Raw genomic sequence first — 12900 nt, 5'->3', positions numbered from 1 at the left:
ACATATCTATATATTTAGCCTTACTTTTATGTTATTTTGTTACTGATTATATAATATCTTTGTGTTGTAGGTAACAAGAGCTTTACATGCAAAGTGGGGCTAAGCCAATTGAATCAAGCCAACTTTCATCCAACCAAGCATGAATTCAGGAGAAGATCAACCCAATTAAATTCAAGTCTAAGTGGAGCAAGGAATCGAAGGAAATTTGCATCAAATCCAAGTCCAATTCGGATTAGGATTCCAGCCTGCACATCAGTAGTATTTTTGGCATAACTTTCGGTTCAGATATCCAATCGAGATGATTCAAGTTGGGCTCGAAAGCTAACTTAAAGTGCTACAACTTTGTAGTTTACCAAAAGTCCAAATTCTGACGTTAAATGGGCCAAAATCATCGGTTAATTGAAGCCTAAAAATCTGGGATTTTCTCAAAACGGGAATAGGATTCCTTGACCTATTTAAAGGCTCTTTAGGGAAAAAAGAAGGTGGACCAGGGAGAAAAAGGGGGGTGCCACATAGAAGAACTTGTTTTGGGAGTCATTATGAAGATGAGGATTTGAGGACAAAGGCGAGAGCTTCATGTTGGTCAACCAATTCAAATGAAAGACATAAGTTTTATTTTTTTTCTTTTCAATTTTATTATGAACTAAATTTATTTTCTAGAGCGTCGATGTAGTCTAGCAATAAACACACAATTTATATTTTGAGTTATTTTATTTTTAATATTTCCATGATTGAGTGTTTAATTCTTATTCTTAATGCTTACTAATTTTTTACGAATTATTGTTTGATCAATTGAATTAAAATGAGACCGAGAGGTGATTTGTTATTTTAGTTCTAGAATTAAACATCATTAGTTGAGCGAAAGTAGAGATGCTTTACCGCGATTAGTGTGATTTTTCAGAAAATTCAAAGTACGTAATGAGTCTCCAATTAATTAAATTCACATAGAGATATGGAATTGTTAGTTGAAGATATTTTTGATATTATTCGAGAAAATATATTGAATACTTAAGGGATTTTTAATCATCAACGGGAAATTATTAGAATTTAATAATTAGGAAGAATAAATTGTGTGCGATTTGTTAGGTGAAATCAACCGCTCTAGATTCATTCTTATCATATTTTTACACTTTTAGATTTTTGCATTTTGTTAATCTTTTATTCGTAGATTTATTTTAATTAAATAGTTTAATTTAATTCAGATAGTAGAACGTTCCATTTATTTTTGATTTTCCAAATAGTAATTAATTTAGTGAATTTCAGTATTCAATAACATAGTTAATCCCTGTGGGTTCGACATTCGTTTTCTAAAAACACTTTACTAGTTGTTATGATTCTGTGCGCTTGCAGATTATTTTATGCGAACAAATTTTTGGCGCCGTTGCCGAGGACTAACTATTTGTTATTGATATTGATACTAGCTAGATATTTACTACTTTGGATTTTATTTTATTTATTCAAAAAAAATATTTAAAATAGGTGCATTTAAGTTTGTTTTCTTTCTTTTCAGGAATTAGAAGTGCATGACCAGATCTAAACTGTTAGAGCATACACTCTTTGATCCTGAAATTGAAAGAACCTTACGTCAGCTCAAGAAAGAAAAGAAGAAAGAGGCCAACACATCTCTATCTAATATGGCCGATCAAGAGTAAAAGGCTTTAAGAGATTATGTTACGCCCTCGGCAAATGGAGTTACATCGAGCATAAGGAGGCCAACCATACAAGCCAATAATTTTGAGATCAAGCCGGCCATCATTCAGATGATACAGCAGACTGTCCAGTTTGGGGGGTTGTCACAAGAGGATCCTAATGTCCATATTGCAAATTTCTTGGAAATTTGTGATACTTTTAAACGTAACGAAGTGACAGATGATGCGATTCGACTCAGACTTTTTCCCTTTTCACTTAGGGATAAAGCAAAAGTTTGGTCGAATTCTTTGCCACCTGGCATTGTTACTACATGGGAGGAGTTGGCTCAAAAATTCTTAGCAAAATATTTCCCTCCTACAAAGACAGCAAAGCTAAGGAAGGATATCACCACGTTCATCCAATTTGAGGGTAAATCATTATATGAAGCATGGGAGAGGTACAAAGATTTATTGCGAAGGTGTCCTCATCATGACCTTCCAGCATGGCTTCAAGTGCAAACATTCTACAATGGTCTAGGAGCTACAAACAGGTCTATGGTTGATGCAGCAGCTGGTGGAGCTTTAATGAGTAAAACTCATGAGGTAGCCTATGAGCTTCTGGAAGAATTGGCATCCAACAACTATCAATGGCCTATAGAAAGAGCAATGCCAAGAAAGACAGCTGGAGTTTTAGAACTTGATTCTATTACCTCATTGGCGGCACAAATGGCAACTTTGTCTCAAGAACTGGGTAAAATGAATGTTAATGCTGTTCAAACTCATGTTGTTTGTGATCATTGTTCTGGAAATCATTCAAGTGCTGACTGCCAAGTGGGAAATCCTTTTGCCCAATCGAGTTATGGACAAGCAAATTACATGTCAAATTTTCAACGTCAAAATAATCCATACTCGAACACGTACAATCCTAGATGGAGGAATCACCCCAACTTTTCATGGAGCAATAACCAAGGGCAAGCTAAACCACCTCAGCAATTTCCACAGCAAGAGAAGAAGCCGACACTTGAGGACATGTTCATGCAGTACTTGTAAAAGACAGATGTGGCAATCCAAAACAACTCAGCTTCAATCCGTAATCTTGAGGTGCAGATCGGTCAACTCTCAAGCATGCTCACAGAGAGGATTGCAGGAACTTTGCCAAGCAACACTGTCACCGATTCGAAAGAACATGTAAAGGCAACATCATTGAGAAGTGGACGAACATATGAGGAGCCAAAAGTAACAAATGCAAAACAAGATGAAGCTGTAGATAATGAGGAGTCAAAGATGAAGGAGGCCGAGTCAGAGATGAAAGAAGTGGAGCAAGCTGAGAAGACTAAGGAGAATGAAAGAGCTTCAAAATCAAAAAAATCCAAGGAAATTACTTTTGATACTTATTCTCCTTCAATTTATGATCCACCAATTCCTTTTCCGCAAAGATTAAGAAAAAGCAATATGGATGATTAGTTTTCTAAATTTCTAAGTATATTTAAGCAATTGCATATTAATATTCCTCTCATTGAAGCTTTGGAACAAATGCCTAAATATGCTAAATTTTTGAAGGATATTATATCAAAGAAGCGAAAATTGGAAGAGCATGAAACAGTAATGCTGACAGAGGAGAGTAGTGCAATCTTACAAAAGAAGCTGCCGCCTAAGCTGAAAGATCCGGGGAATTTCACTATCCCTTGCACTATAGGAAAATCTTATTTTGATAGAGCTTTATGTGATTTAGGGGCAAGTATTAATCTAATGCCTTTCTCTATTTTCAGGAAATTGGGTCTTGGAGAAGTAAAGCTGACCACTATCTCTTTACAATTGGCGGATAGATCCATTAAATATCCAAGAGGAGTCATTGAGGACGTATTAGTAAAAGTTGACAAGTTGATCTTCCCGGCTGACTTCATTGTCCTTGATATGGATGAGGACGAGGGGATCCCTTTGATATTGGGTCGACCTTTCCTTGCGACGGGGAGGACCTTAATTGATGTCCAGCAAGGAAAACTTGTTTTGAGGGTTGGAGAGGATGAGGTCACTTTTGATGTATTTAAGTCTATGGAATTTCTTTTCGAGACACATTCTTGTTTTCAAATAAGTGACTGAGACGTGATCATGGCCGATGAGACTTATGCAATTGATTTTCTAAAGTTACCACTTGAGGTATGTCTTACTCGCTCTACACCTGTTAAATTCAATGATGAAGAGGTTAAGGAGTGTGAAAGATATTTGGAGGCTACACCACTCTTTCCTCTTTCAATGCAACCAAAAGTGGAAGACTTGAAATCATGTCAGCCAACATCTCCACCAGAAGAACCACCTAAACTTGAGCTTAAACTGCTTCCATCAAAGTTAAGATACGCTTTCTTAGGTCAAGACTCTACTCTTCCAGTTATTATTAACAATTCTTTGAGTGATTTAGAGGAGGAAAAGTTGCTAAGAATCTTGCGGGAACACAAGATGGCTTTGGGTTGGACCATCTCTGACATCAAAGGAATTAGTCCTTCAATTTGCACACACAAGATTTTAATGGAGGAAAAATATAAACCGATTATCCAACCCTAGAGAAGATTGAATCCATCAATGCAAGAAGCGGTGCCTTAAGAAATGCTGAAGCTATTAGATGCCGGAATTATTTATCCTATCTCGAATAGCGCATGGGTAAGTCCAGTACAAGTCGTCCCAAAGAAAGGTGGAATAACCGTGATAAAAAATGATAATAATGAACTTATACCAACAAGGACGGTCACAGGATGGTGAATGTGCATAGATTACAGAAGGCTTAATGATGCAACTCGGAAAGATCATTTTCCTTTACCTTTTATTGATCAAATGCTAGAAAGACTTGCAGGGCATGCTTACTACTGTTTTCTAGATGGATACTCTGGTTATAATCAAATAGCCATTACGCCTGAAGATCAAGAGAAGACCACTTTTACTTGTCCATATGGAACATTTGCATATAGGCGGATGCCTTTTGGCCTTTGCAATGCGCCAACCACATTTCAAAGATGCATGATGTCCATCTTCTCGGACATGGTGGAAAATTTTTTAGAAGTCTTCATGGATGACTTCTCTGTCTTTGGATATTCTTTTGATAAATGTTTGTCTATGTTATCTTTAGTTTTGCAGAGATGCAAGGAGACAAATTTAGTATTGAACTGGGAAAAATGCCACTTCATGGTAGAGGAGGGGATAGTGCTGGGCCACCGCATTTCCTCTAAGGGAATTGAAGTTGACAGAGCAAAAATAGAAGTGATCGAAAAACTCCCACCACCAGCCAATGTGAAGGGCGTGAGAAGTTTCTTGGGACATGTCGGATTCTACCGACGGTTTATTAAGGATTTTTCCCAAATTACTAAACCTCTTTACAATTTGTTGATTAAAGACACTCGTTTTGATTTTTTTGATGAATGCTTGCATGCTTTTGAAACGCTGAAAAAGAAATTAATTTTAGCACCTATAATTGTGTCACCAAATTGGAATTTACCTTTTGAATTAATGTGTGATGCTAGTGATTATGCTATAGGGGTTGTTTTAGGGCAGAGAAAAGATAAAAATTTTCATGTTATTTATTATGCAAGTAGGACCTTAACAGAAGCTCAACTGAATTATGCCACTATTGAAAAAGAATTATTAGTAGTTGTTTTTGCTTTTGACAAATTTCGTTCTTACTTGATAGGTTCGAAGGTGATTGTCTACACCGATCACTCTACTTTGAAGTACTTGCTTGCAAAGAAGGATTCTAAACCAAGATTGCTTCAATGGATTTTGCTTCGACAAGAATTCAATTTGGAGATTAAGGACAAGAAGGGTACTGAAAATTTGGTGGCGGATCACTTGTCTCAGATGGAGCTTCAAGGTACGGATGATGAGCAGCAAGTTCAAATAAAAGAAGCATTCCCGGATGAGCATTTGATGGCTATACAAGTTGTTCCATGGTACGTTGACATAGTCAACTACTTGGTGTCGCAAATTCTACCTCCCAGGATGACATATCAACAAAAGAAGAAGTTCTTCTTCGACTTGAAATATTATTTTTGGGAAGAACCTTTTTTATACCGGCACTGTGCAGACTAGATAATCAGAAGATGTGTGCCTGAGGAGCAGATGGAAAATATACTCAGACATTGTCATTCATTGGAAGTTGGCGGCTACTTTGGTGGTGCAAAAACAGCAGCAAAAATTCTACAATTAGGGTTTTATTGGCCATCTATTTTTAAAGATGAATTTAAATTTGTTAATTTGTGTGATCATTGTCAAAGAGTTGGAAATATTTCTAGGAAACATGAGATGCCTTTAAACAATATTTTAGTTATTGAATTATTTGATGTTTGGGGTATAGATTTCATGGGTCCTTTTCCATCCTCATATTCTAACAAATTTATTTTGGTGGCTGTAGATTATGTCTCCAAATGGGTGGAAGCAGTTGTTTTGTCGACTAATGATGCGAGAGTCGTAGTGAATTTTCTACGAAAGAATATCTTCTCCCAATTTGGCACTCCAAGGGCAATAATCAGTGATGGCGGAAAGCATTTTTGCAATCGCCAATTTGAAGCACTACTGACTAAGTATGGAGTTACACATCACGTGGCGACACCATACCATCCTCAAACGAGCAGACAAGTCGAGGTATCTAATCGAAAGTTGAAGCGTATATTGGAAAAGACTGTGAATATCTCTTATACAGACTGGGTGAGAAAGTTAGATGATGCTTTATGGGCCTATAGAACAGCATTCAAAACACCGATCGGGATGTCACCATACCGGCTCGTTTATGGAAAAGCATGCCATCTACCAGTGGAACTAGAACACAGAGCCTATTGGGCGACAAGGATACTGAACTTTGATCTACAAGCAACTGGCGAGAAGAGAATATTGCAAATCAATGAGATGGATGAATTCTGCAATGATGCTTATGAGAATGCTCGAATTTACAAAGATAAAACTAAGAGATGGCATGATAAGCATATTCTAAGTAGGGAATTCGAAGTCGGGCAAAAAGTTCTATTATTTAACTCAAGACTTCGACTCTTTCCAAGAAAGTTGCGCTCTCAGTGGTCAGGACCGTTTGTGGTAACTCAAGTTTTTCCCTATGGGGCGGTTGAAGTCCATCATGAACAAAAAGGGACATTTAAAGTAAATGGATAGAGATTAAAACCCTATATGGATGGAGACTTTAACTCAGAAAAATGCTCCATCAAAGGATGAAAGGATAACGTCTAGCTACAGACGTTAAATAAAGCGCTTTTGGGAGGAAATCCAAGTTTTTCATTTTTTGTTTCTGTTTTGATTTTTTTGGGTTTATTTATTTTTTTCTCTTTATCTTATTGTTTTGTTTTCTTCCATTTTGTAGGAATAAAGAGACCACAGAAATCTTCACTGGGTACACAGCTGGACCTTAAGGAAAAATATTCAATTAAAAATCAGGGGAGCATCTCTTCTCCTTTCTCATTCTTTTATTTAGTTTTTCTTCCTTTTTCCCATTGAGGACAATGTGAAATTTAGGTTTGGGGGAAGGGAATTTATTTTATTTATTCCAAAAAAAAAATTTCTTTTGCCTAGCTTGAGGTTTGTGTTTTAAGTTCATTATACTACTCTTGCTTAAAGAATTTCATTGCTTTCATGCTCAATTCATTGCACATGCACGTAGCCACTCAGACACAACTTGTTGTTGAAGGATAAAAATGATTAGAAAATCTTGATGATAACAATGTGGAGATTGTAACCCTTGTGAGTTTTGAACCAATCATTATTTTTGGAGGCTTTTTTTTTTTTTTTTTCTAATCTTAAAGTTCATTTGGAAGTGCGTAACACATTTCCCTTGTTATAGTCTCATTGTTCTTTCTTTTGGCCAATAAAAAATGATTTTTTGCCACACTTGAACCTTTTGAAGTCATTAATGTTGAATGAACTATACTAGTCTTTGAGAGATGAGATTAGGCCATTTTTGTCTACTTTGAGCCATATATGTGTTTTTCTTTTTTTGATACATTATCGCTAGTCACTCCATTGAGTCTTTTAATTAGCCTTTCTTTCTTAAAGCCCTTGTCCATAGTGTTTCAAGATGGAATTTGATCAGTTTGTTTCAATGTGGTGGTTTGTGCGAGAATTCAAAGAAGAAAGGAAAAAAGAAGAAAAAAATTGTACAGAGTTCCATTTACTCCAATGTTTTGAGTTGCTTAGTAACTAGGGGTATTCATTACCAATGTTTACTCTTACGTCAAACCATAACTTGAAATATGAGTATGCAAAAGCACTTCAAGTTTGTGACTTGTTGAGTAACTGGGTGCATCCATCACAAATGCCTGCATTCACGTCAAAAGATAAGTGACGACTTGAAGTAAGTAAAAAAAAAAAGAGAAGAAAGGAAAAAAAGAAGTAAATAAAAAGGGTTTTCATGAAATTTTGAGAAGTGAAATGTAAAGGAGTATTGCTTTGAAGAAGAAGAGTTGAAAAAAAATGTTGAATGGAAATTCCAAAAGAGTTGATATTCCGACAAATCTTGAAAACACTTCTTATATTTACCTTTACCCATTTTTATTTCATTCCCTTTACTTTTACCCTACATTATGTCCTAATAAAGTCCTTATTTGATCTTGAAGATTGTGTAGTTCAGATATTGATATGACTGAAAAAAAAAAAGTGTGGTATAAATTCTTTTTGGAATCTTTTCATGAGACTACTTGTTCTTTCTTGATTAAGCATTTTTCATGCGATTTATATGTGAGATTTTTATTTTGCTTACATTATTCCACTCACATATATTGTTGAGAGTGTTACACCCCATTTCAGAGTGATTTCATTTGTTGAGTGATAACACTGGAAAGGTTTGAGTTGAAGCATTCTTTCAAATAGAAATTTGAGTCAAGTTTATTCTAAAACTAAGAGTATGTTTGGGTTGGCTACCACTTTGAGTTTTGATGGCATGAGAAATTTCTTTAGCATTTGTAGTGTTTTTGAACTTGAACTAATTCTTTTTGCAAAAGGCAATTGAAATTTAAAAAAAAAAAATTGATTTTCTTTGTTTTGTTTGTTTTAGTATTCATTCTCAGAATTTTGTGGGTATATTCCCTGCAAACCCTCACGAGACTACAACTCGTCCACTAGTGTAAGCTAGGGGTTTAAAGGCTTGTTGCATACGCTAAATGCAATCAAAATTTCCAGCGAAAGTGGATTAGTTAGGATATTTTCTTTGTTTTGTTTTACTCTTCATCTGTTTTGCTTGAGGACTAGCAAAATGTAGGTTTGGGGGTATTTGATGTTCATGAAATATATACAATAAAGTATCACATATCTACATATTTAGCCTTACTTTTATGTTATTTTGTTACTGATTATATAATATCTTTGTGTTGTAGGTAACAAGAGCTTTACATGCAAAGTGGGGCTAAGCCAATTGAATCAAGCCAACTTTCATCCAGCCAAGCATGAATTCAAGAGAAGACCAACCCAATTAAATTCAAGTCCAAGTGGAGCAAGGAATCAAAGGAAATTTGCATCAAATCCAAGTCCAATTCGGATTAGGATTCCAGCCTGCACATCAGTAGTATTTTTGGCATAACTTTCGGCTCAAATATCCAATAGAGATGATTCAAGTTGGGCTGGAAAGCTAACTTAAAGGGATACAACTTTTTAGTTTACCAAAAGTCCAAATTCTGACGTTAAATGGGCCAAAATCATCGGTTAAGTGAAGCCTAAAAATCTGGGATTTTCTCAAAACGGGAATAGGATTCCTTGACCTATTTAAAGGCTCTTTAGGGAAAAAAGAATGTGGACCAAGGAGAAAAAGGGGGGTGCCGCATAGAAGAATTTGTTTTGGGAGTCATTATGAAGAGGAGGATCTGAGGACAAAGGCGAAAACTTCATGTTGGTCAACCAATTCAGATGAAAGACATAAGTTTTATTTGTTTTCTTTTCAATTTTATTATGAACTAAATTTATTTTCTAGAGCGTTGATGTAGTCTAGCAATGAACACGCAATTTATATTCTAAGTTATTTTATTTTTAATATTTCTATGATTGAGTGTTTAATTCTTATTCTTAATGCTTACTAATTTTTTACGAATTATTGTTTGATCAATTGAATTACAATGAGACCGAGAGGTGATTTGTTATTTTAGTTCTAGAATTAAACATTATTAGTTGAGCGAAAGTAGAGATGCTTTACCGCGATTAGTGTGATTTTTCAGAAAATTCAAAGTACGTAATGAGTCTCCAATTAATTAAATTCACATAGAGACATGGAATTGTTAGTTGAAGATATTTTTGATATTATTCGAGAGAAGATATTGAATACTTAAGGAATTTTTAATCATCAATGGGAGATTATTAGAATTTAATAAGTAGGAAGAATAAATTGTGTGGGATTTGTTAGGTGAAATCAACCGCTCTAGATCCATTCTTATCATATTTTTACACTTTTAGATTTTTGCATTTTGTTAATCTTTTATTCGTAGATTTATTTTTATTAAATAATTTAATTTAATTCAGATAGTAGAACGTTCCATTTATTTTCGATTTTCCAAATAGTAATTAATTTAGTGAATTTTGGTATTCAATAACATAGTTAATCCCTGTGGGTTCGACATTCGTTTTCTAAAAACACTTTACTACTTGTTACGATTCTGTGCGCTTGCAGATTATTTTACGCGAACAATAGTATTCTAGGAACGCGAGGGATAAGGTTATCAGGAGTGCCAAACATAGGACCACCCATTGTAGGAAATCCAAAAGCCCATCAAGTAAATAAATTGTAAGCCCAAATAAAGTTCAAGCCCAACAACTACTTTTGGGTACGCACAATTGGTGCCGTCTGTGGGAATCTCCTACGTAGCTGTGGTTCTGTCAAGGCGTGCACAAGAGTATGTCTGGAAGTAGGCTGAGAAGTTACGCTGAAAGTGGCTCTGGTCATCACGGGGATCCACATGGCAAAAAAGAAGGAAGAAAAGATGCGAAGATAGACAGTATGAGGAGGTGGAGTAGTCCGGGCTCGGAGAGAGATCGTTTAAAACGCCTCAAACATCGTTTGACGCCTTGGGGTGCAACCGCGATGACAAGAGGGACCGAGAGCTTGAGCAGAGAGACCAGGAGCTCGAGCATCTACGTAGGATGGTGAGAGATTTGGAATTGGAAGCCAGGGGTAGATGTCGGAGGAGGGACTTGGAGGAACAAAGGGAAAGGTCAGCTAGTGTGGGAGCCGCCATGTAATAGGATCCCATCAATCTGGGTATCATCGGCACCGCGATCATTCGCGGGAGTACGCAAACCGTGATTCGACTTCCCCAGAGGTAGAATGAACCCGAAATGTGGCCATGGACGTGATGAGCCGGGCATTGCACCAAGCTGCATGATTGCCATTCTCGAGAGATATTGAAGGCGCACCCATGCCAAGTAGATTTACACAGCCGCTGTTTAATTCTTACACGAGAAAGACAGACCCGGTAGAACATGTAAGCTACTATATTCAAATGATGTCTCTACACGCTCATAATGACGCACTGATGTGTAAGGTTTCCCCTTCGAGCCTCGGCCCCACCGCGTTAAGGTGGTTCAACGGATTAAAGAAAGGCTCGATCCACATTTTTTCAGAACTGATCCAGGAATTTGGCGTACGGTTCATGACATGCAGCCGAGTTCCACAGCCCGTGGATGCGTAACTGTTAATGAAAATGGGGGCTGGGGAGACCCTTCACAACTATGCTAACCGGTACTAGGAGCTGTATAACGAGATCGACGGGGGCAACGAAAAGATCGCGGCAAGCACTTTTCAGATGGGGTTGCCCGATGAATCTGGACTGAGGGAATCATTGATGAGAAGGCCTCCCAAGGATATGAGGCAGCTAATGAGGCGTATCGAGGAGTATAAGCGATTGGAAGATGATCGGTTGTAAACCAAGGGGAAGGCCCCGATCATAAATCATCCCAAGAATGCTGGTTTCCAACCCAGAACCCGGAAGGATCTGAGGATTCAAGAGCCCGGGCCGGGGACTGGAGAGGTTAATGTGGCCTTCAAGGAGCTAGTGCACAGGATCATCGATCGATTAAAAAATGAGCCGTATTTTAAGTGGCCGAACAAGATGAGAGGCGACCCATCAACGAGAAACCAGAATTTGCATTGTACCTACCACAAAGACAAAGGGCACACCACCAAGCAGTACAGAGTACTGAAAGATCATCTAGAACAGTTGGTGAAGGCGGGGCATCTGAAAGAATTTCTAGTGGGAGCGAGGAATTAGGGGACCGGGCAAGCAAATCACCTGCGCGGAAATCCACTCCCACCCCCTTTAGGAGTAATAGAAGTCATCGATGCGGTACCAAAGGGCGCTCAGGAACCCAGAACCAGGAGGATATTGGCCGTAGTACCGGCAGAAAATAACACAAGCGAGCATTCTCCCAGGAAGAAGTTGAGGTACACCAAACAACCCATTGCGTTTGATGATGACAATATGGAAGGCACCACTCAGCCACACCACGATGCCTTGGCAGTCACAGCCCGTGTAAGGGGTTTCATAATGAAAAGAATGATGATAGATCAGGGGAGCAGTGCTGATGTAATGTACCCCGACTTGTACCTGGGGCTCGGACTAAAAAGGAGGACTTATCCAAGTATGATGCGCCGCTAATGGGGTTTGATGGCCATATGGTAATTCCGGAAGGGCAGATTTCACTCCCCGTCAGCATGGGGGGTAAAGAGATAATTGTAACGTTCATAGTGGTCACTTCTTTCTCGTCGTACACAGCGATCCTTGGAAGGCCATGGATTCATGACATGGGGCTGTGCCGTCCACCTTGCATGTGAAGGTCAAGTTTCGAACTGAGGATGGGATCACGGTGATAAGGGGTAATCAGCAGGTAGCCAGACAGTGCTTAGTGGCCGCAGCCAACCAACAGACCGAGAAAGGGGACCCCGCCAAGAAAACCCCCTTATAGCAACTACAGCAGCCTCGAGAGGAGGTGGGGGCCAGCTGTGCTGAGGATCTGGTGAAAGTGAGGATTTTGCTGGATTGTGAAAAGCATTTTCTAATAGGGCAAGCTTGAGGGACGAAGAGAAGGTGGAGTTGTTGCTTTTACTTGTACAAAACGTGGACGTGTTCGCTTGGAGTCCATACGAGGTACCCGGGGTCGACCCCGAATTCGTAGTGCACAAGCTGAATGTGGCCCCTTCATGCCCTCCCAAGAAACAGAGTCCGAGGAGGTCGGCTAAAGAGCATGTCGAAGCCATCAGACAGGAGGTGGGGAAGCTGAAGGAGGCAAGGGCCATAAAGGAAACGTTCTT

The 12900-nt window shown here is 38.2% G+C and overlaps 2 protein-coding genes and 1 non-coding gene across 3 annotated transcripts; 2 read left to right on the top strand and 1 right to left on the bottom strand.

Moving 5' to 3' along the window:
• The first annotated feature begins 1760 nt into the window (after window positions 1-1760).
• On the top strand, window positions 1761-2678 carry LOC142629074 (uncharacterized). Its single transcript, XM_075803065.1, has one exon. The coding sequence runs from the start codon at window positions 1761-1763 to the stop codon at window positions 2676-2678; it is 918 nt and encodes a 305-aa protein (XP_075659180.1).
• LOC142630128 (small nucleolar RNA R71) lies at window positions 2019-2125 on the bottom strand. Its single transcript, XR_012843240.1, has one exon. It is a non-coding gene; the product is annotated as a small nucleolar RNA R71 (small nucleolar RNA).
• Window positions 2679-3161: 483 nt separating the features above from the next.
• LOC142629073 (uncharacterized) lies at window positions 3162-3728 on the top strand. Its single transcript, XM_075803064.1, has one exon. The coding sequence runs from the start codon at window positions 3162-3164 to the stop codon at window positions 3726-3728; it is 567 nt and encodes a 188-aa protein (XP_075659179.1).
• The last annotated feature ends 9172 nt before the right edge of the window (window positions 3729-12900 follow it).

Source organism: Castanea sativa, chromosome 3, assembly GCF_040712315.1.
Source record: "Castanea sativa cultivar Marrone di Chiusa Pesio chromosome 3, ASM4071231v1".
Taxonomy (NCBI): Eukaryota; Viridiplantae; Streptophyta; class Magnoliopsida; order Fagales; family Fagaceae; genus Castanea; species Castanea sativa.
The sequence above is the reverse complement of the archived record's forward strand: the minus strand, read 5'-3'. Positions and strand labels throughout refer to the sequence as shown.